The sequence below is a fragment of the Cylas formicarius genome, unplaced genomic scaffold (assembly GCF_029955315.1).
Source record: "Cylas formicarius isolate icCylForm1 unplaced genomic scaffold, icCylForm1.1 PGA_scaffold_2__14_contigs__length_35257938, whole genome shotgun sequence".
NCBI classification, from domain to species: domain Eukaryota; kingdom Metazoa; phylum Arthropoda; class Insecta; order Coleoptera; family Brentidae; genus Cylas; species Cylas formicarius.
Window position 1 is genome coordinate 34,885,011 of NW_026844319.1, and position 20,821 is coordinate 34,905,831.

The 20,821-nt window shown below is 40.1% G+C and overlaps 1 protein-coding gene across 2 annotated transcripts; it reads left to right on the top strand.

The window, feature by feature from the left end:
* The first annotated feature begins 511 nt into the window (after positions 1 to 511).
* Positions 512 to 20,821, top strand: LOC132698602 (protein argonaute-2). Of its 2 annotated transcripts, none has more exons than XM_060664795.1 (11): positions 512 to 865; positions 2,572 to 2,742; positions 4,031 to 4,651; positions 5,585 to 5,662; positions 6,350 to 6,572; positions 6,646 to 6,876; positions 6,944 to 7,136; positions 10,448 to 10,766; positions 13,334 to 14,019; positions 15,262 to 15,461; positions 17,016 to 20,821. In XM_060664795.1, exons 2-11 carry the CDS (start codon positions 2,586 to 2,588, stop codon positions 17,122 to 17,124), a joined length of 2,817 nt encoding a protein of 938 aa, XP_060520778.1. In that variant the 5' UTR covers positions 512 to 865; positions 2,572 to 2,585; the 3' UTR covers positions 17,125 to 20,821. The 2 variants fall into 2 exon arrangements, with proteins under 2 accessions (XP_060520778.1, XP_060520779.1); XM_060664796.1 differs by having other exon boundaries at positions 6,944 to 7,124.

Here is a 20,821-nt window from a genome sequence, read left to right on the forward strand (position 1 = left end):
TCCCAAATTCAATCGCCGCGCAGGATCGGCCGGGCACTTTCTTCGGTGGGGGGCTCGCCCCTGAAGAGCATTTTCAAGGCCGCGAGCGCAATCAATACGACGGAACGTACGCGGCGGGCCCGCATCTCCGGGGCCCACGCGCAAGCTGCGTTGCCAAACTTAGTCATCCACAAAACGATAACTTCATGACTCATTACGAAGTCGAAAGAGTCTGCCTATTCAATGCTTTGTATGAGGTTCTTCTTTATAGCGCTACATGAAATGACACTAAAATTATATGGGTGACGTATAAAAGATCATATATTCGGTAATCTGCGACGCACCCCCACATAATGCCGTGGATAAAATTAGGACGGTCGGTTCAATTTAATTTTAAATGCTCTCCTTTATATGTCGCGGCGTTTTTTTCCGATTCGTATCGTGATTTGACCACGTTTTCGATTATAACAATGATAAATATTACCGCAAAATTGAAATATAAAGTAAAATGGCAAACAGCGGCAACGCCGCCCGCGGCGTTTCGAGTGCCCGGCTCCGAGCCGAATTTTAACTCGACATTGACAATGGTCGCGACGATGGCATTTTGTGCGTTACGTTTTTTCGCCGTTTTCGGGCACCTTTTCCACAAGTTCAGGCCGAAATAACGCGAACCACGCGAGTGTCACCCGCTCACCGGTCGATTCGTGTCCCCGCTAGTCGCGATTCGAACTTGCGCTTATTATTGGCGGGAGTGCCGCTCTACATATAAGTGCGTTGAATTAGTTTTTATATAAAGTGCCGCGCAGAGACAAAAACGTTTTGGGGCGATAAGGTCGCAAGCGAATCCTCACGAAAAGTCGCGGGCATGGGTCAAGTCTGATTTTAGGTACATTGTTTTTTTTTTTTTGCGTCCGCTCATCAGCTGTTCCTCTCGCTAGGATTACAAAGTCGCTTAGACGCACTTTTTTCGATCCTAAATGTGTTACGGGTGTCGAAATTCTTTTGTGTACGTCGGGCTCTTCGCCACGGAATAGACAATGCGTTGTTTACCCGAGGTCAATGCTAAGGTCAAACGGTTATAAAATCGATCGCGGCTCGTTGTTTGGTTTATAAACTACGATTGTGCCCTTCTCCCTAGCGAGAATTGCGGTTATGTCGTCGATTTTATATTTTAATTTTTCGTTACTTTGTTCATCTCAGTAGGCAGTCGACACAGAACACAAAAAAAATCACGTGAACTTTTCAGTGGTTATCGATAAAGAGTTATTTTTTTACTTTTTCCGACCGGGTTTTGACAAAAGAATGATTCCATCAATTTTATATTCCACCAATCGTTCTGCATTATAGGTCACACACTTGCATATCGTCGTAATGTAAACAACGCGTATACCCATTGTAATCTCAAGTATTATTGTTTGCGATAAGTGCGCTATTGATAGTGTTTTCCTCGATAACGCGACCCGTTTGGTTCGTGGGTACCGCCTCCCCCCTCGTTCTTCCGTCTCACGCGATATTCAACCGGCCACCGATGCGAATCCAATAATCAAAAACACCCCCGAGAATTTTGCTTTTCGTCTTCGTACGCAAAAATCGCGATCGGCGCACGCGCGTACGCTTGACGCACGGCGTTGCCGTTTTATTCGCAAGCGGATGTTTTCGAGTTTCTTAAAATGGTATAAATTTACTATCAAGTTACCTCTAAATGCGCGTGGCGAACCACTGGGGATTCATTGTGATATTGGCGCAAAACCGAGAACTTCGGACTTAAGTGTATTGCCATCGCAGTACGTCTAGATAGATTCGACAACGCCGCGTCCGTCACCGACCGCAAATTCAGACGACGTGATACCCAAAACAAGTGAAATCGTGCATCGGCCGTCGAAAAGATATAGCGTATTCAACACGAAAAAAAAGTCGCTCGGTGATATGGTAGTTGCGACTGCGGTGTTCTTAGCGGTCTTTCAGTGTAAGTTTGTGTTCGTCAAAAAGTGTCAATGTCCCAATCCCGATTTTAGAAAAGGTACGGATACGAAACGTATAGACACCAAAACAAAAGTGCGGCACGGTAGCCTTGACTGGGTACCATGATTTTTTTATTGCAAAAGTTACTCGGACTGACCATATAGCAAGAGCCCACGGCCGACTTGTGACATCGCTTTCGCTTCGTGTGTTTTTATTTATGTTTTGCTGAACGCGTTACCTTTGTGCAACGTTGTTGTTGTTTCGTGGGGATAATTTTACGCGAAAGGGTTGCGTTATCGGAGAAATCAGAGATGGCGCGGATTTTTAACGTTATTTTTTGCGTCAACTGAAAATGTTCGCCGAAATTTCCATTGTTTTGCGGAAACGCCATACCGAGCACCACAAGATGTCTGAATTCATAAAAATTTCATTTTTTAAACTTTTGTTGTGGTTGCAATGTTTCGCGGAGACATACAACAACGTACCGGTCGCAGGCCAGATATTTTGCTGTGTGTATTTTTACGCGCGTAACCTTTTTCGATTCCGTGGTTAAGCCACGTAAATCATATTTGTTGCCTTGATATATAATTCAATAGAGATGAATGTTCCTCGCGACATGTCCATTTCCAGACGCAGGCTAGACAATGTCAACCGAAACGGAACGGACAGCAATGCAAACCGGCCTACAATCGGTGCTGTTGCCTCCTGATTTAACCACTCTCAGTTTAATAGGCCACCGGCCGCCAGCCCAAGGCCCGCATCTCGGCCACCCGCCTCCGCACCCGATGCAACAATCAAACGGTGAGTACAAGTGACCGTTTAAAATTTTCTTATAATCGTCTACCATTATATAACGCTCGGGACTAATGAACAAATCGCCCAACGAAATTAACCGGAATTCTGATTAAAATTTGGCAATGTCGCTTCAACTTTTCACCTCCAAGTTCGTGACGTCACTTCGAAATATTTCTGTTGCGTTTGCATTACGCACTAAACTCTTTTGCTCGCGGAACGGCGAACGTGTTCGCCGGAGACTTAGATTTGTCGCGCAAAATGTTCGCGTTTTAATTGCTTCGGTAAAAGTTCCGGTCACTAAATCCGTAAGGAATACGTCGCGTAACGCTGGCAACGTCGGCGGAACAGCGGAGCACAACAATTGCAAATGGCCGACGTGGGTTCATCGAGATCGTAGACGTTTTATCGAATTGACTTAGTGGGTGGTGTATGTGTGCCTGTGTGACTAATTTATTTATTTAAACATGTATCCAGGAGCTTCTGGACGTAAGTTTTGCCTATTTGTATCCGCATAGAAATATCGTTTCGCCGCAAATCGTTGTCCGTCTTTGTTCGATCGGGAGCGCGATGCTGCCAATTTCCAATGCTGTTTTCGGTTGTCCGTTGGGGGATTTCGGGGGCTTGTTTTTGAAAATTTTCGGGCGTTTTTGCGGAAAATGGCGGAATCGTATCGGGCAAGTCGAAACGTAATGCGTCACGTCGAAGGTAACCTGTCCGGTGGTATTTAAACGTAAGATCGCAGGAAATAAGGTCATCTCATTTGTTGCCTTTAAATAATGTTGAAAAGCGTTGCGAAATATTGCGTAGAAGATTTCCCGTTCAAACGTCGATATCCGAAACGGCCGTTTTCGAAATCCGTGATATCGTAATCAAGTCGGATGAACACTTACGGTTGATTTCGGCCATGAAAAATCGATGTTCCGTTGTTTTCGTGTTCGCATTGGGTTGCAATTGCCCATCATATTTCTTTTTGTGTTAATTCTACGGCAATTTTGGCGATCAACAATTTTTGGGGTTAGGTTCAAACAGATTAAATGAATCTCGGTTATGCTCATGGAGTTATTAAGCGATGAGTTTCACGAAGCGTGGGTGGATTTTCCCGCCCTTGGAGTCAGTCGACGTTTCACGGGTGCGATGTGCCGAAAATTCGAAAAATCATCGCCCGCAGGTCAATGACCCTGCAGACTAGACGACCTTATTGATTCCGAAATTTGAACGTTTCGGATTCAGGATGCCCGCTTACTATCATTTTCATGACATGATAGACATTATTAACGAGATCGTTTCCTTACAGCAGGAACGTCGGGCACCGGCCCTATGGGTCCGACGACGACGACGGTGGCCTTGCCAGGTACCACGACCGGGACCAGTCTGACGACAGTGTCACCTCCTGCCGAGCCGCCCGTGTTTCAGTGCCCGCGAAGGCCCAACTTGGGTCGCGAGGGTCGCCCCATTGGTCTCAAGGCGAACCATTTCCAGATATCGATGCCCCGCGGCTACGTGCACCACTACGACGTCAACATCCAGCCCGACAAGTGTCCACGGAAAGTGAATCGGGAAATAATCGAAACGATGGTTAAATCGTACGGGAAGATATTCGGTAACCTGAAGCCGGTCTTTGACGGACGGAACAACTTGTACACCCGGGACCCCCTGCCGATCGGGAACGCCAGGGAGGAGCTCGAGGTTACGCTGCCCGGCGAAGGCAAGGATCGGTTGTTTCGCGTCAGCATTAAGTGGGTGGCACAGGTATCGCTCTACGGGTTGGAGGAAGCGCTAGAGGGTAGAACTAGGCAGATACCGTTCGAGGCCATCCTCGCGTTGGACGTGGTGATGCGTCACCTGCCCTCGATGAGCTACACGCCGGTCGGCCGGAGCTTTTTCAGCAGCCCCGAGGGATACTACCATCCTTTGGGTACTTTTTTACCGTTTTTTTTTTTTTTTTTGTCACGAATCGATAATTTTCGAATGACCATTTCCACTGGGGCCGTTTTACTTTTGAATATAAGTTGCTACTGGAAATTTCAAATTGTCGCAAGGAGTATTTGGGGCGATTATTGTACAATGAATTGCGCTTTCAAGATGTTCATATTATAAGCCCCCGTTTTAACTGCAAGGACCTCGCAGCTTATTTCTCATGCTTATTTCGAATTCAAAAGCGTTTTATATCTATTAAACAAAAATAAAGAAAATCGTGACAATAGGAAAGCAAAAGAAGTAGAAATGGATTTTTTTATTTATATTTTCGTCTCGCAAAGATGGACAAATAGAAAAAAGTTGGAAAATTTAACGGTTAATAACGTGCCGTTGAGAAATTTGCCCATGTAATTTTTATTTTTTTCTGGTGTTTGAGCTTTTTGAGCTCTACGTTGAGAGATTTTAAGTAGGACGTTTCATTTTTTTTATTTCGCCGTAAAATCTCTACGCCATATTGTAAAGCTCAAAAAGTTTCAACGAGGAAGTCGTCTTTATTTGTTTTGTATCTCTTTAAAAAAAAATTTGTCTTAAGTATTTTCGGAAGTAATGGAATTTTTTATGATTTTCTCAATGGCACGTTAACAAACTTTAAATTTTGCAACTTTTTCGTAATTTAACCATCTTCGTATCATTATCTCGGACACACTGCATATTCGATAACAGGCGTTTAATAGGAACGCAATAAATAAGAGTCCATTTTTGCTGTTTTTCCGTTGTCGCTAATATTCGTACTTTATCGAGGGGCTAAACTGTGCGACATTCGCCATTGTTTGGTCTACTTGCGAGAAAGTTTTCCGTATTCCCTTCTCTGCCCCGTAGTTTTGGTTAACCGCATAGTCCGGCGGTGTGGTGCATTCGAACTATTTCGCAGGTGGCGGCCGGGAGGTTTGGTTCGGATTTCACCAGTCGGTACGGCCCAGCCAATGGAAAATGATGCTCAACATTGACGGTAGGTATATTTGCCGTTTCGGGACACAACGTATTTCGAGATATTCACCTATGGCTCCTTAAATTATGAAAGTTCAATTTTAATACTTCTAGATGAATGTCACTAATTAACAATAGGTAATTAAAATTGTAATAAAAGCGGTTAATCAAAACCGCATCTGTAAGAACAATGAAATAATGGTATTTTTTACTTAAAAAGATGAAGTTCCAATAAAAATATGGTTTTTCTAAATTTTAAAATAAGCCGTTTCAAGTAAATCTTTTACCGAATATTTTCGGGGTTAATTTGGGTCGTAGATTTTTTTTTCTTGAAAAAACGCTACATTTTCGCGAAATGAACCAACATTGTATGTTTAACAAGGATCAGTCTGATATATTTTTTTAATAATTAAAAACGTGTTAACAGTGTTAACGCCCAGCTAGAGATTCGCGAAAAAGAGACAGTAAACAAAAAAAAAATAAAATAAACAACTGCTTTTTTGTTTGTTAAAACTCATGAAAATTAGACAAAAGGTATTTTTATTGCCATTTTTTTTTTGATCGCAATAAACAAAGTTTTAAAAAAATTAACACCAGCCGTAGCTTGGAAACGAAGCGCTTCCTGACCTACGTTTATTGAACTGCTTTTATTTATTATTTTTTAGTTTTCGTTATGTTCCATAGATTTTCCTAACGTCGCGTTTTACAGTGTCCGCGACCGCATTTTACAAAGCGCAGCCTGTGATAGAGTTTATGTGCGAGGTGCTCGACATCCGGGACATCAACGAGCAACGCAAGCCGCTGACGGACAGCCAACGCGTCAAGTTCACCAAGGAGATCAAGGGGCTGAAGATCGAGATCACGCATTGCGGCGCGATGCGCCGCAAGTACCGCGTGTGCAACGTCACGCGGCGGCCCGCCCAGATGCAATCGTACGTTGACCCGCCTCGCCCGCCTCGCGCGCCTCGGTGCGCACTGATCGCCGCGTCTCTTTCGCCGTTCCAGGTTCCCGCTGCAGCTGGAAAACGGCCAGACGGTCGAGTGCACGGTCGCCAAGTATTTCCTCGATAAGTACAAGATGAAACTACGCTACCCCCATCTGCCGTGCCTCCAGGTGGGACAGGAACACAAGCACACCTACCTACCGCTAGAGGTCTGCAATATTGTTGCCGGCCAACGATGCATCAAGAAACTCACAGACATGCAGACGTCGACGATGATCAAGGCGACGGCCAGGCACGGCGCACCACGCCTTCCGGGCATTGTAGATTTTCGTTTTTTAATTTTATTTTTTCAATTGCAGGTCGGCCCCGGACAGGGAGCGGGAGATCAACAACCTGGTGCGTCGGGCGGACTTCAACAACGACGAGTACGTCCAGGAATTTGGCCTGACGATCTCGAACAACATGATGGAGGTGCGGGGCAGGGTGCTGCCCCCGCCGAAGCTCCAGTACGGCGGCCGGGTTGCGTCCCTCAGCGGACAGGTGGGCTGGCACGTTAGTTTCCCCGTTGTATTTTTTTTTTAAGTTATTTTTCTGCCGGGATCGGCGTCTCCGACGCGGCGTCGCCGGAGACGCCGGTCCTGACGTCAGAGTGCATGACGTGCCGCGAAAGTTGTTGTTGCGACGCTGTCTAGTAAATCTTGTTCTGACGTTTTGACACCGACTTAAACAGGTTCTCAGATAACTTTGGCAGTGTTGCCGTTATCCTGAAAATGTGAGAGAATTTAGAGAGAGAATAGAAGAGACGGAGACGAAACGAGAAATGCAAAATTAAAGGAAATGAAGAGAAAGTATTCAATTATCCAGAAACGTTTAACCAAGCGCTGTTGTTTTTTTTTGTGTTTCAAAAATTTCCGCAAAATTCGTTTTGAGTGTGAATACTCACTATTTTTTTGTTCATTTTTGAATTAAAAAAAAAGGATATAGCTAACAACTGTTTAGTTTATTTTTTGTATCTATTATTTCACCTCAATATTATAATATAGAAAATGAAATATTTTTTCTTGAATGTTTGATAAAATATTTAAAAAATGGGGAGTTTGCAAATGGAAGCGAAACTGTCCGTTATTGGGAAATGTTTCAACTTCTCACGCCAGTTGTCTTGACTCTTGAAATTTCTTGTCGAGAAAATGCCTACTGGAACTTACCCGGACACGAGAATTTAATAATAAATTCATAACATATTTTACACTAATTTGGAAAAAGTTATCGGAGAATCTTAAAATTTTAGTTGCGCAGGAAGATCGTTGACTATACATACCAGCTTTGAATTGCGATTAACGTTAGTTGTTCTTCTATCAAAACAAATTAGCCAAAGTAAGTATGCAACAAAAGAACCATTTATTTACCATTTAAGGATGGCTAATACAAGTTTTGAGAAATTGTTATCTGCCGGGAATCGAGGATTAACAAAAACTCACCTCCGTGACGGTTCAATCGGTTTTGTACATTTGAACTACCGCGTGTATGTTAACGCGTTTTTTGCACATTCGCGGTACTGTTTTTTTTTTGGGTTCGGTCTGTGTTTGGTTATGCGAAGTGTTGTAAAAGTTTTTCACTTTCTTTGGGGTTGTGCGAAAAAATGCGTGTTTGTTTAGAAGGAATCATTAAAAAATCAACAGGATTTTTTTCAAAAGGTTCTTGCCAACTTCGTATTTTTTAATTTATTTTTATAGTTTACTTTTGTAGTTTTTAATCTGGATTTTTCCAGTAGTTATTTTTTTTATTGTTTGACTGTCACTTACTTTTGTCATTTTTGGTAGTGTTTTTTTTTACTTTGATGATTTTTGTTGCCCTAAAACTGAACCAAATTCTTTTTTCTCATTTTATGATTTTTCCACGGCACTGAACACATTTATATGCCCAAAAGTTGTTTGAATCTGTTTGTATCTAATGAGAAAACAAACTTTTTGCACGTCACTGTATTTTTCTCAACACTAACGAAATTAATTTTATAATTTACGGGATGATGTTAAATATTTAGTCGAAATTCTTGAGGTTTTTGTACCGTCTTAACCCATATTATCCCAAACAAAATTTTTTTTATTTTGTTGCACTTCAGATTACATTATAAATGTATCAAAAAAAAAAAACTCGAAACATACAAAAAAAAATACTGGTGCGTAAACATAAGATACATAAATATACAAAATAAAGTTCAAATTCGACAGAAAACAACTAAAAGTAGATTGTTTTCCAAATACAACAACCTGATTTGATACAAAAAAACGCATAATATTTTATGGTGCGTGAGCGCACTACTGGTAACACCCAGTTTCATTTTTGGTGATATTTTACAAAGCGTATGTAAATGCACACATTACACAAATTACAAACGTAAACTGTGGCTGTGGCAGATTCTACATCTCCATCTATCGCAGGTGCAAGATTTCTTTGAGTAATTGATTTATCAGTTTTTAAAAGTCGCAAAGCAATGTAAGATTTAAAATCAACCCAATCACTTCCTCATCAAAAAACATAAAAGATATTTCAAGCGGAGTTTTTCCAGAAAGCCTATTTTTTAGTGCTTCACATGATTTAAATTCGTCGAATATAGGTGTGTGAGTGTACTCAATCTGACCGTTCTTCCATTTGACAGTAGAAGCAAGCTTTTCGTTTGCAGAAAGCATACGTCTTCTTTTGAATTCTAGTGTTTCATCACCTGATGAGGCCCATTCAGGTTCATAAGTTGATGATTTACAGGACTGTTGAAGGACAGCTGTATCATTCGTTGTACGTAACTCGAACGTTCCAACGTTCTTCGTCAGTCAAGGTATCCACGTCGGGTGGAATATAGACCGCGTATATCTTCAGTAAATATTTTTTCTCACGTTATTTTTAGCATAAATTTACAAGGAAGGAATGCTACAATACATGAGAATACGTAAATCCAAATAATACTTACGGACTTTCATTGTTATTGTCGTGATCCATCACGATCTCCTCCATAGCCGCCTCTAATACCTTTTGAGTCAAATACCTCGGAAATGTCATATTTTACGTGCTGTAACTGTTCCACTTTCAAAAAATAAAGCATAATCAATATAGTATTTCCAATGTATGTTTTCCGCGATGTAATCTACATCTATATATTTACTATTTTGTACCGCTTTTTTTAACTTTTGAAGTCATATATAAGATCATTCCTTTACACATAAATTAGCGATTTCTACGATTTCAGGTCCTTTAGTAGTGTTAATAATAAAATTTCTAAATGGATGTGCAAAAATATTTCCTGGATGTGACAAAAAAAGTCGTAGAATATGCAACGCACCACTGGGACAAAATGGGTTAAGATATTACGTTGCTTGGTTTAGGCCGGGATTAGCCAACTTCAAATTTCTATTTCGTAATTCACAATCGGAAAAGTACTCGCAAGTTTAAAACATGTTAAAACATTAAGAACACGAACTTGGCCAATCACAGCCTTATGTGAAAACATTTCCGAATTAGCAAAATACTAAACTTTTATTTACTTTCAATGTCAAAGAGCCTTTTAGATTTATTTTAAAAAAATTGTATATCCAGTCCTACAAGTCAAATTTTAAAAATTAACAATACGTTTACGGATTGAGAAATTGTTTTATCGATGCCATTTGTATACAATTATGCATTAAGAAGATGAAATTGGCCAAATACTAAACTTTAATTTGCTTCCAATGCCAAACAGCATTTAGATTTACGACCTTTTGGACCGTGTAATGTTGCGCAGTGTTTGTTCGGTTGTTTGTTTGCGCGCATGGGCCGCGCATTTCGAACGTGTTAAATCAGGTTGTACCGTGCCGGTCTCTCTCATCATGTCGCAGAACAAGCAGCAGGCGTGCCCGAACCAGGGCGTGTGGGACATGCGCGGCAAGCAGTTCTTCACGGGCGTCGAGATCCGCGTGTGGGCGATCGCATGTTTCGCGCCTCAGCGGACGGTCCGCGAGGACGCGCTCCGCAACTTCACTCAGCAGCTGCAAAAGATCTCGAACGACGCGGGCATGCCCATCATCGGGCAGCCGTGCTTCTGCAAGTACGCCACCGGACCAGACCAGGTCGAGCCTATGTTTCGTTACCTGAAGACCACATTCCAGTCCTTGCAGTTAGTTGTTGTCGTGTTGCCCGGCAAAACGCCGGTTTACGGTAAGCCCCGCCCCTTAAGAAGCCGCTTCGTTAAACCCGATCAAATTTGCTCCATATGTAACAGTTATCAATTTGAAACAATTTACAACCTTTTATTCACTTATCCGATGTATAATGCCGTGGGTTTTATTACGACTTTAAAAAATTCGACTCACGTGGGTTAAAAAAAAGTCTTGCCTATCTGATTATAATCATATTAAAGACCCGCGCCTTTCTAAGAAATGATTAAAAATAAAACTGTAATTTGTGCATGTGTATTTTATTTGAATTCGCATGTTGCATTACGGCGGAATGCATAAAATATGGAGGGGAACATCTAGATACTGCCATACTAGAGCTGTTGAAAAACATATGGAAAACAGAAGCCCTACCAAAGGAGTGGAATGAGGGTACCATCGTCCCCATTCATAAGAAAGGAGACCGGATGGCCTGTAAAAACTATAGAGGAATAACCCTGCTAAATATAACATACAAGGTTCTGTCAAATGTACTAAGAGGACGCATATCCCCATACGCAGAAGACAACTTAGGGGGGTTTCGACCCAAGAGATCAACAACAGATCAAATATTCACCATAAGACAGCTCCTAGAGAAAAGCTGGGAGTTTAACAGAGAGGTTCACCAACTGTTCGTAGATTTCCGCCAAGCATATGATAGCATCACCAGGGAAAGTGTCTGGCAAGCGTTGGAAGGCATAGGGGTACCAAAAAAGATCATAAGGCTAACCAAGATATGCATAGAAAACTCTAAAGCCAAAGTTAGGGTAGGAAAGAACAACACCGAGGCTTTCTCCATTAACAATGGCCTAAAACAGGGCGATCGACTTTCACCATTGCTTTTCAACATAGTGCTGGACATGGCCATCAAAGAAGCGAATATTGGCTTGGAAATATTTACAAATAAGGGCCCAGAAATGATTTTGGCATTTGCCGATGACATTGATACGGTAGGAAGCAGTACGATTAAAACAAAAGAAATGTTCATGAACATAGAGAAGGAGACCAAGAAGGTAGGACTCATGATCAACGAGGACAAGACCAAATATATGTGGGCCGGACGGAGAGCAGGAAGGGGCAGAATAGGACAGAACATAACCATGGACACCCACAATTTTGAATGCGTAAACCAATTTCAGTACCTAGGAGCAGTTATAACTTCGGATAACGATATCACCAGCGAAATAAAAGCAAGAATACAAAAGGGCAATAAATGTTTTTTCGCCTTGCAGAACCTGTTTAAGTCCCGACTGATATCTAGGAACTCAAAACTACGGATATATTCGGCAGTAATCAAGCCAATCGTAATGTATGGCTCGGAAACATGGACAATGACAAAGCAGAACGAACTAGTGTTAAGACGCTTTGAACGAAGGATGTTGCGGAAAATCTTTGGACCAACAATAGATGAGAGAACGGGTCAATATCGAATAAGAACGAATGCGGAGCTTAACGACATGTACAAAAGACCGAGTTTAGTAAACGAAATAAAAGCACAAAGGCTCAGGTGGGCTGGACACGTGCAGAGATCGCCGAATGAACGTCTTGTAAAGAGGATATGGGAAGAAAACCCAGCAGGAAAGAGACCCTTAGGAAGACCAAGGCTCAGATGGAGGGACAATATCGAAGAGGATGTAAAAATCTTGGGAGTACGGAACTGGAAGGAGGTTGTGTTGGACAGGGACAGATGGAGACGAGTCGTAGATGCAGCTAAGACCCACGAAGGGTTGTGACGCTACGGAAAAAAAAAATGTTGATAGGTCCCTTACTATTTTTTTTTTTCGGCCAATATAATGCCTGATGCGGATTTCTTCTCGTTGAAATGTAATTTCTGACAAACAATAAATAATAAAAAAATATTTTATAACTTTTCAGTACACGTTACTTTGGTACTACGAGTTCGGATTCATCCGTATAAACAGGCCTCGCAACATCTTGTTGGATTCAAAATAAAATAATTTGTCACTATGTGACTATTTTAAAAAAAGATTTGTTTTAACTATTTTCTTTAAAGCCACATGAGTGATATTTTCACAATATACAAAAAACGTGCATTTTAAAATTGAATCATAACGAAACATTGATAGAGATAAAGACGTAATTTCTGAGTGAGCAAGTAATTGTTTTTGAAAGATTAAGAAAGTGATATAATTTAAAAAGCTAATATTTCGGTATAACTTGCGAAACAATAATAGGAGATAAACACGTGGTGTGAAATGAAATATTTTTACTCACTGTACGTTGAAATGAATTTTTTGCAGTAGAAGTGTTGAACACCCTAAAAATTTGTGCTTTAATAATGGGAGTGCTAATTATAATTAAAATATTTTCATATAACTTGAATGTCTGTATTTACTGCTAAACTGCATTTTCTTGTTCATTACCTGAGCGAATTATTTTATATAAATTTTCATATTTTTTGACCGTCAAATTGCATTTGCTAAATATTTTATATCAATTTTTATATTTTTTACCGCCAAGTTGTATTTTATTCATTACCCGAGTGAAGTGACTATAAATAAAATTCTGTATATTGCGTACATTACGTTGGTTTCTCTCGTCTTCTCGCAGCCGAAGTGAAACGAGTGGGCGACACCGTATTAGGGATGGCCACCCAATGTGTTCAAGCGAAGAACGTTAACAAGACGTCGCCGCAGACGTTGTCCAACTTGTGCCTGAAAATAAACGTCAAGCTGGGCGGCATCAACAGTATTCTAGTGCCATCGATCAGACCAAAGATATTCAACGAGCCGGTGATATTCTTGGGGGCGGACGTTACCCATCCGCCGGCCGGCGACAACAAGAAACCTTCGATAGCGGCGGTCGTCGGCTCGATGGACGCGCATCCGTCGCGTTACGCCGCCACCGTCCGCGTGCAACAGCACCGTCAGGAGATTATACAAGAGCTCAGTTCGATGGTGCGCGAGTTGCTCATCATGTTCTACAAGTCGACCGGCGGTTACAAACCGCACCGCATCATTTTGTATCGCGACGGCGTGTCCGAAGGGCAGTTCCTGCAGCTGCTGCAGCACGAGTTGACCGCCATACGCGAGGCCTGCATCAAACTGGAGGCCGACTACAAGCCGGGCATTACTTTTATCGTGGTGCAGAAGCGCCACCACACGCGACTGTTTTGTGCGGATAAGAAGGAGCAGAGCGGGAAGAGCGGCAACATACCGGCCGGGACCACGGTGGACGTCGGCATCACGCACCCGACCGAGTTTGACTTTTACCTGTGCAGCCATCAGGGTATACAGGTGAAAAAAAATATGCCGAGTTCATATTATATACTATGACTATACTATAACTATACTATATACTATACTATAACTACACTACATATTATAACTTTACTACATACTATAACTATGCTATATACTAAAAGTATACTATATACTGTAACTATACTATATACTATAACTATAAAAGACCGCATAAGTAATTAATGAAATTGACGCCTAAATATGGATGGTTTTTAAGGGAACCACTACATAAGGTAGGAGAAAATAATTCCTGTGAACTGTGGACGGATCATTTGTTTAACTTAACAATAAAAATTAATAATCAATATTGGCCAAAACGTGTTTCGCGGCTTGAAAAAAGGAATAAGACGCTTGGACACATGAAACTAAATCAAAATAGTTTTAAATTTGCTAATTGGTTTTTGGAAATTTTTGTTTCTTATATCTGATGCCAGATTTTTAACAAAGAATACTACTAGTGAGCGAAGTTACAATTTGCATAATTATTAAACCTTACGTCATTCCTCAATCTAGTTATACGTTTCGAGCGTCCATGTTGCTATGTTTCTGCCCTTTGTAGTATATAATATATAAAAATGTTAAGGTTTCACGTGGTTGCCTTTCATTAACTTCGATATTAGCTGTAGAATCTTCAAAATGACTGCTAGAAAATGCATCTTTTTGGTACCAGGACTTTATTTTTCTAAATCCTAATGATGCAAGCCACATACCGATGCCTTTGAGCATTCTTTAAAACTGTACAAAACTAACAAAACAAAATACTTTTGCTTTGATAATTTTTAGTGAAAATATCAACAAGACATTTTGTTAACTCGCTATCAGAAGAGTGTGAAATAGTTCCTTTATTAAAGAGCACATTTTTTTGTTGTCTAAACGCCCGCCGCGCGAAGATCTGTATTTCTGTTTTGAAAGAAACGCAAGTAACTTTGTTTATTGACACGTGTCAGATGTTTAATTTGACCGTTTCTCCCTTGTTTTACGACTAAAACGGCAATATTGATAATATATGCATTCTGTATTTTGCGTTTTCACACCATGAGCATCCTTTCATAGTATTATAATTGTTAATTGAATGATAAAATGCAGTAAAGAAATAGATAAAATACAACAACTTAAATAAAATATACATAGTAAATATATTTTATATATATTCTTTAATATATAGACAATGTCGGACAGATTTATTAGCAATTTAAAAATTACTGGAAGGCAAACGTGTTGTTTTCCGATCCTCAGGGCACGTCTAGACCGTCCCATTATCACGTATTATGGGACGACTCGCACCTAGACTCGGACGAGCTGCAATGCTTAACTTATCAACTATGCCACACCTACGTTCGGTGTACTCGGTCCGTATCGATTCCCGCCCCTGCGTATTACGCCCATTTGGTGGCGTTCCGGGCCAGGTATCACCTCGTCGAAAAGGAACACGACAGGTACGGGTCGGACGTGGGACATGTGTCGTTTGCTTCGTTTTCGGTGGTGGTTTTTTAATAATAGGCGCTTGTTTTTTTTTTTGCATGCATTTGTTTTTTTTCTAATGTTATGTTGTATGCATATTGTTCTAACGGAGTTCTTGGGGCTGTGAAAAAGTCAGCTAAATAGTCTAGATTTTTCGTTTTCACGTTAAACGTCGGCAATGTCTAATATTACAAGTTGCTGAGAATCCTGTTCAAGGTATCACAAGATATGTTAATTTCACGATTTTAATAAAAATTATACGAACCTGCACCTCGCTAGAAGGCTTTTTTTTTTTTTTTTTTTAAGACACATAAATATAGTTACCGTGTAACTCATGGTCACATACTCAGGTGCAAATGAGGCGATGAGCATGTATTGCCCGTGTGCAAAAACTCACTGGAAAAACAAATATTTTTTTGTTAATTTTTATAAGGAAACTGTTGTATTCTCCATATCCATTATTGTGCGTTTGTTTTCTATGGATTTCTGTTTAATTTTTTGTGTAGAGCATGTTGTTATAAACTTCTGTTGCTTCTATTGAATAGTCTCAGAGTGTCATGTGCTTCAACATTGTGTGTAAATTAAGTTTGGTGAATTACGTAACGGAAATAAAGGAAAGGAAATCTATTTTTTTAATAACATACAAACCAAAATATATCGAAACCTTTAATTGGGAACACTGATGATATAATTATTTCAGGCGACCAGTTATAAAACTATACACTGCTCGCATTAGTGTTGCTTCTTCATCGTTCCGCCCTCCCCAACAAATGTTTTGTCCTCTAAGGCTTCAAAACTGCCCATTTGAAATGTAATACATCGGTTTGAAACGAGCAAATCGGAAGGCACGATTCTTTAAAAGTTCAAAAAATAATGATCGATCCAACGCTGTTTGATTAGTACAAATCAAATTCGTAATTATAAACTGGACAAATATTGTCTTTTGCAAATACACAAGTAGCTAATTTTCTAAAATGTTAATAAGAAAGCATGGTTCTAAAGTGAATTTTATTTATGGCCTTACAAATAAAAAAAATTGTCTACAACAATGAGGAGCCGAAATAACCTGTGTTTTATATTTGTTTATAAAAAATTTCATGCTCATTTTTGACTGCTAATTCGGCCTTGTTCTCGTGGTCATTTTGAGATTGGTTTATTGTAATATTTTTTGCTATAAACTTCACTGGCGTCTCTGTACACGCAAAGTTTAGATAAAGATAAAGATAGCCTTATATCCATAAGACTTGATTTACAAGTGTCGGATGTTGTCAGTATAATATGAATGTAAAAATATAAAGTTATCTTAGTATAATTAATTAATAATAATAATAAGTAATAATGTTATATAAATAACAAATATATAAACAATAACAAACAACGAATACATATTAAAAGGTATCGCAAGAATTAATATTGTAATATGACAAAGCAGTGAACAAGTTTAAACAAAGTTTCTTGATTGGGATTCACGGATCCTTGTATTACCCTCCGTTGCTATCGCACAGACTATAAAATTGTATTCCTTGCAGCGGAGAGGGTTCCCACCAATCTGGCTCGTCCGAAGATCGGACACCGGGGGCGATGGCGCGGGCGATCACCGTCCACGCCGACACCAAGAAGGTCATGTACTTCGCTTAGGGCGGCGGTCGTGACGTTTTTCTTTTCCAATTTCTCTTTCAATCTGGACCGACGAGGACGGGAGGAGAGTCCGGCCGCGGTTCCGATCGCGCGTCACCGGAACACCGTCAAACGTTCTCGACGCCTAGGTGTTAGGTTAAGGCGTTCCCGTCCCCCATCCTTCCACTTGACCGCGCCGCCGCTTGACAGTCGTTACGTCGTTACAAAAAAAACTCGACCCCGCGTCACTCGGCTTCTGATCGAATCGAAATGCGCGAAGCAAGTTAGATTTTGTATCTCGATTTTTATTAACGTTTGAGAATTTCGAGAAAAGCAATGTTTTCACAGGCAGGCGTACACCACCCATTGATTTACACATTTTGATCAGATTTTTCAGATGTAGTCCGTTGTGGAAAGGTTATATGTCGATTGCCTTCTTCATAACGCATGAAATATATACTAAAAAGTTTGTTGAGATGACTTAGGACTTGGCACTTTTTTGGAACCAGTCGATGGCGGTGTTTAAGGTCTTTAGGTTAAAACGAAACGTATTTATTTACACTTTGTCGATTTTATACTGACATTGAGGTCCTTTGAAGTTAGAAATAACAGGCGGTTGGAAGGGAGCCAATTTTACGCAAACCTTTCAAATGTTTTAAGTTAAAATGACAAATATTTATTTATAGTTTACGATTAAACCTCGGGTATTTTCAATTGACATTGAAATCCGTTAAAATTACTAATTACGGGCGGTCGGAACGGACCTAATTATGCGCAATTAGTGGGCGGTGCGGGCGGGGGCTTTTTTGTTTATTATTTTAGGTGCGCGCGGGGGGCCATCTTTAAACGTTCTGCTCGCGCTTATCCTGACATCCTTCGTCTTATTCCATGTCGTATAATCAAGCTTTAACGAGTTGGGTATATATTTATAATATACATATATATATATATATATATTTTTTTTTGTTTCGGTAGCGTGTCAAATATTTGTCAATTCGTCGACCGTTAAACTCGCGGCCAACGGTTGTTAGTTAAGTTATGAAATAATTGTCGGCTTCGTCGGCAATATTGGTCTTATCAGCGAGCTGGCACTTTGTACAATTTTGGGATGTCTTTTTTATTAATATTTGAGAAATGGTCGAAAGGATTATACAGGATGGCCCGTAGCTTAAGGTGTATCCGAGAGCAGTTTTTTTTTTACACACCATGAAGTCATCTAAAAAATTATTTTCAAAATTAGTCTCGAACCAATCGAGATTCGGATTTCTTGCCTACGCTGGTACAATAATTTTGATACTATTTTCGTTTCAACACCTTTTTAATAGCAAATCTTATTTTGTTGCTGCTCTGGTTATGGGACACCATGTAGATTGTCGACATTTGAAAGGGGACGAGCGAGGAGTTATTTTACTTCCGGAACCGGAGGGGCGGGGGGGATTGAATTAATTATTTTAAATCGCTGGTGCTCGGAGTAGAAACTTAACTAGTCGTACAAAAAGGGGCGGGTGGGGAGCTGGCGGGAAATGGACAAACACATCATCATAACATTATATTCATATCTCGTAGCAAATTGAAAGTATTTTATTCGCGTCTAGACAATAATTTTTTTCGGTCGCGCCAATGCGTTCCATACACGCGTGCGCGAAAATACAGGGTGTTTTCATAATAATATGCTCATCTTTAAGGCTGTGATTCCTTGGATCGATCATTTTAAGAAGGAAACGGTATGATTGGTTTTATTTTGATATGCAGTGACATCAGAATAAGCATTATACCTAATTTTTGTATCGAAAAAAAAATGTATGTCACTGCTTTTATCAAAAATGAAATTGCCATTACTGTTGAATATGAGAAACTAGCGTTAAACGATGTGAACATCAATTTCAAGATCACACCCTTAAGGATCAGGCTTATTGTGAAACACGCTGGCTATTTTTTTTTTATTTCTGTTATCGTTTTTGAGCCGCATTATGGGGGGGGTGTAGTGTGGGGAGTGAGTTGCGCCGTTAAAACGGAGTCCGACAGCTATATTAAGTGTATCGCCAAAATATATTTCACCATAAGTTAGTTTAGTAGAGTTCACTGCGCGTAAAAAATGTATTTGAATTAAGTTGCCCCCCCCCCCGGGCTGCAAAAACGTCCGAAATTATATGATCTCTCTCGAATTTTCGGTACGGCCGAGTAAGCGGGGCGGTAGCGGTAAAAATGCAAGAGCCACGGGGGGTGCCGTTCGATAGAAGTACAAAATATATTTCTTTTCTATTTTCGTGGGTCTGTGAAGGAACTGTTCGATTAACGTTTAACTTTTTAACGCGAGTACATTTGAACTACTCGACTATTTTTACGTGTGTAACGCGACCGACCGTGTACACACGGCACGTCTCGGAACAGTCTTATTTTTGTGACGATATTGCGTGGTTTATCGCCATCTACTTTCTTTATACACAGATTAACACTATTGAGTTACGGAGTTAAATCCGTTATAGTCTGGAAACCAACTGACATGTGATAACAATCAGTAAGAAAGCTAATTTTTTCCTTATATACGTACCATAATTATTAAAATAAAAAATCAAGAACGCTGATACCCTTTGTACATATTAACACATTACATATTATTTCATTCATCAGTTGATCGCTTTTCTACCACTACAAACCCAGGGGGCTATTTTCGTCATTTAACGACTTCACCAAATTTCAGCTTTCTTGATGGAATTGGACTAAAAAAAAAAAAATCTTTGCCACATGTTGCCGCCGCAACTCAACCCACCGCTACTTTTACTATCAATATGTATCGAGCCAGGTTTTTTTTATGACGAGCGAAGCACGGTAGTTGGTTCCCAGAGACTATTGGAGTATCGTTGCCTATCGAAAGACACGCCGTGATTGTCGTCCGAGTCCAAGAAAATCTGTAAAAAAAAACGAAAAGGTGTAATTTTTTTTGCGGCGTCGCGTTTTAGGTTTAAGGTGTTTAGTTGTAGTTTTGATCCCACCATACAATGCAATCGATCGAGCTGTCATATCACTTGTTTTTAAATATTTTCGCTGTTATTACAGGCGCGGAGTAGTGAAACAAAAACGGGGAACAAGTATGCCGCGATAATTGTTTTCTTTTTTTTTTTTCATGTTGCTGGTATTATGTCCGTTGATTTTTCGACGATGAAGAAAAAGATTATGAAATGTATCTTTTACGTTCTAGAAAGTGGTTCTTTTTCCCGCTCACGGAAATGGGCTGCTTTTTTTTGCAGCGTTGGTTCGTACGTGCATTATGTTTATTTTAAATGCATTTTTTTCTTGCGGGCAATTAACAGGGTTTTAAAAGTACCACACCATTGTATCATCTGAAGGTATTGTTTTATCCTTAAGAATGATAGATGATCATTTATCTCCAAAGCAACATTGTTTCATTTCGTGCAAAGTTAATTCTTGGTTTTTGTCGCAATCGCCGCCACTGCAGCGGCTCTTCGGCGATAGTCGTAGCTAATATTTCTGTGATATTTTTTTCTGGTCCGCCTAAATCATGAATACCGTAAAGTCCGGCCAGTGTCCCCCGTTTTTTGTTTCTACTCTGTCTCCCTTTTGTTGTCACTTCGAATTATTTTTGTATATGTAGTACGTATTACGACATTGCCAATGAATAATATTATTTAAGATTTTTTTTATTAGAGCTTTTCGTCTTTGTATTTTTATTGGCTAATAAATAAATTATTGATTTGAC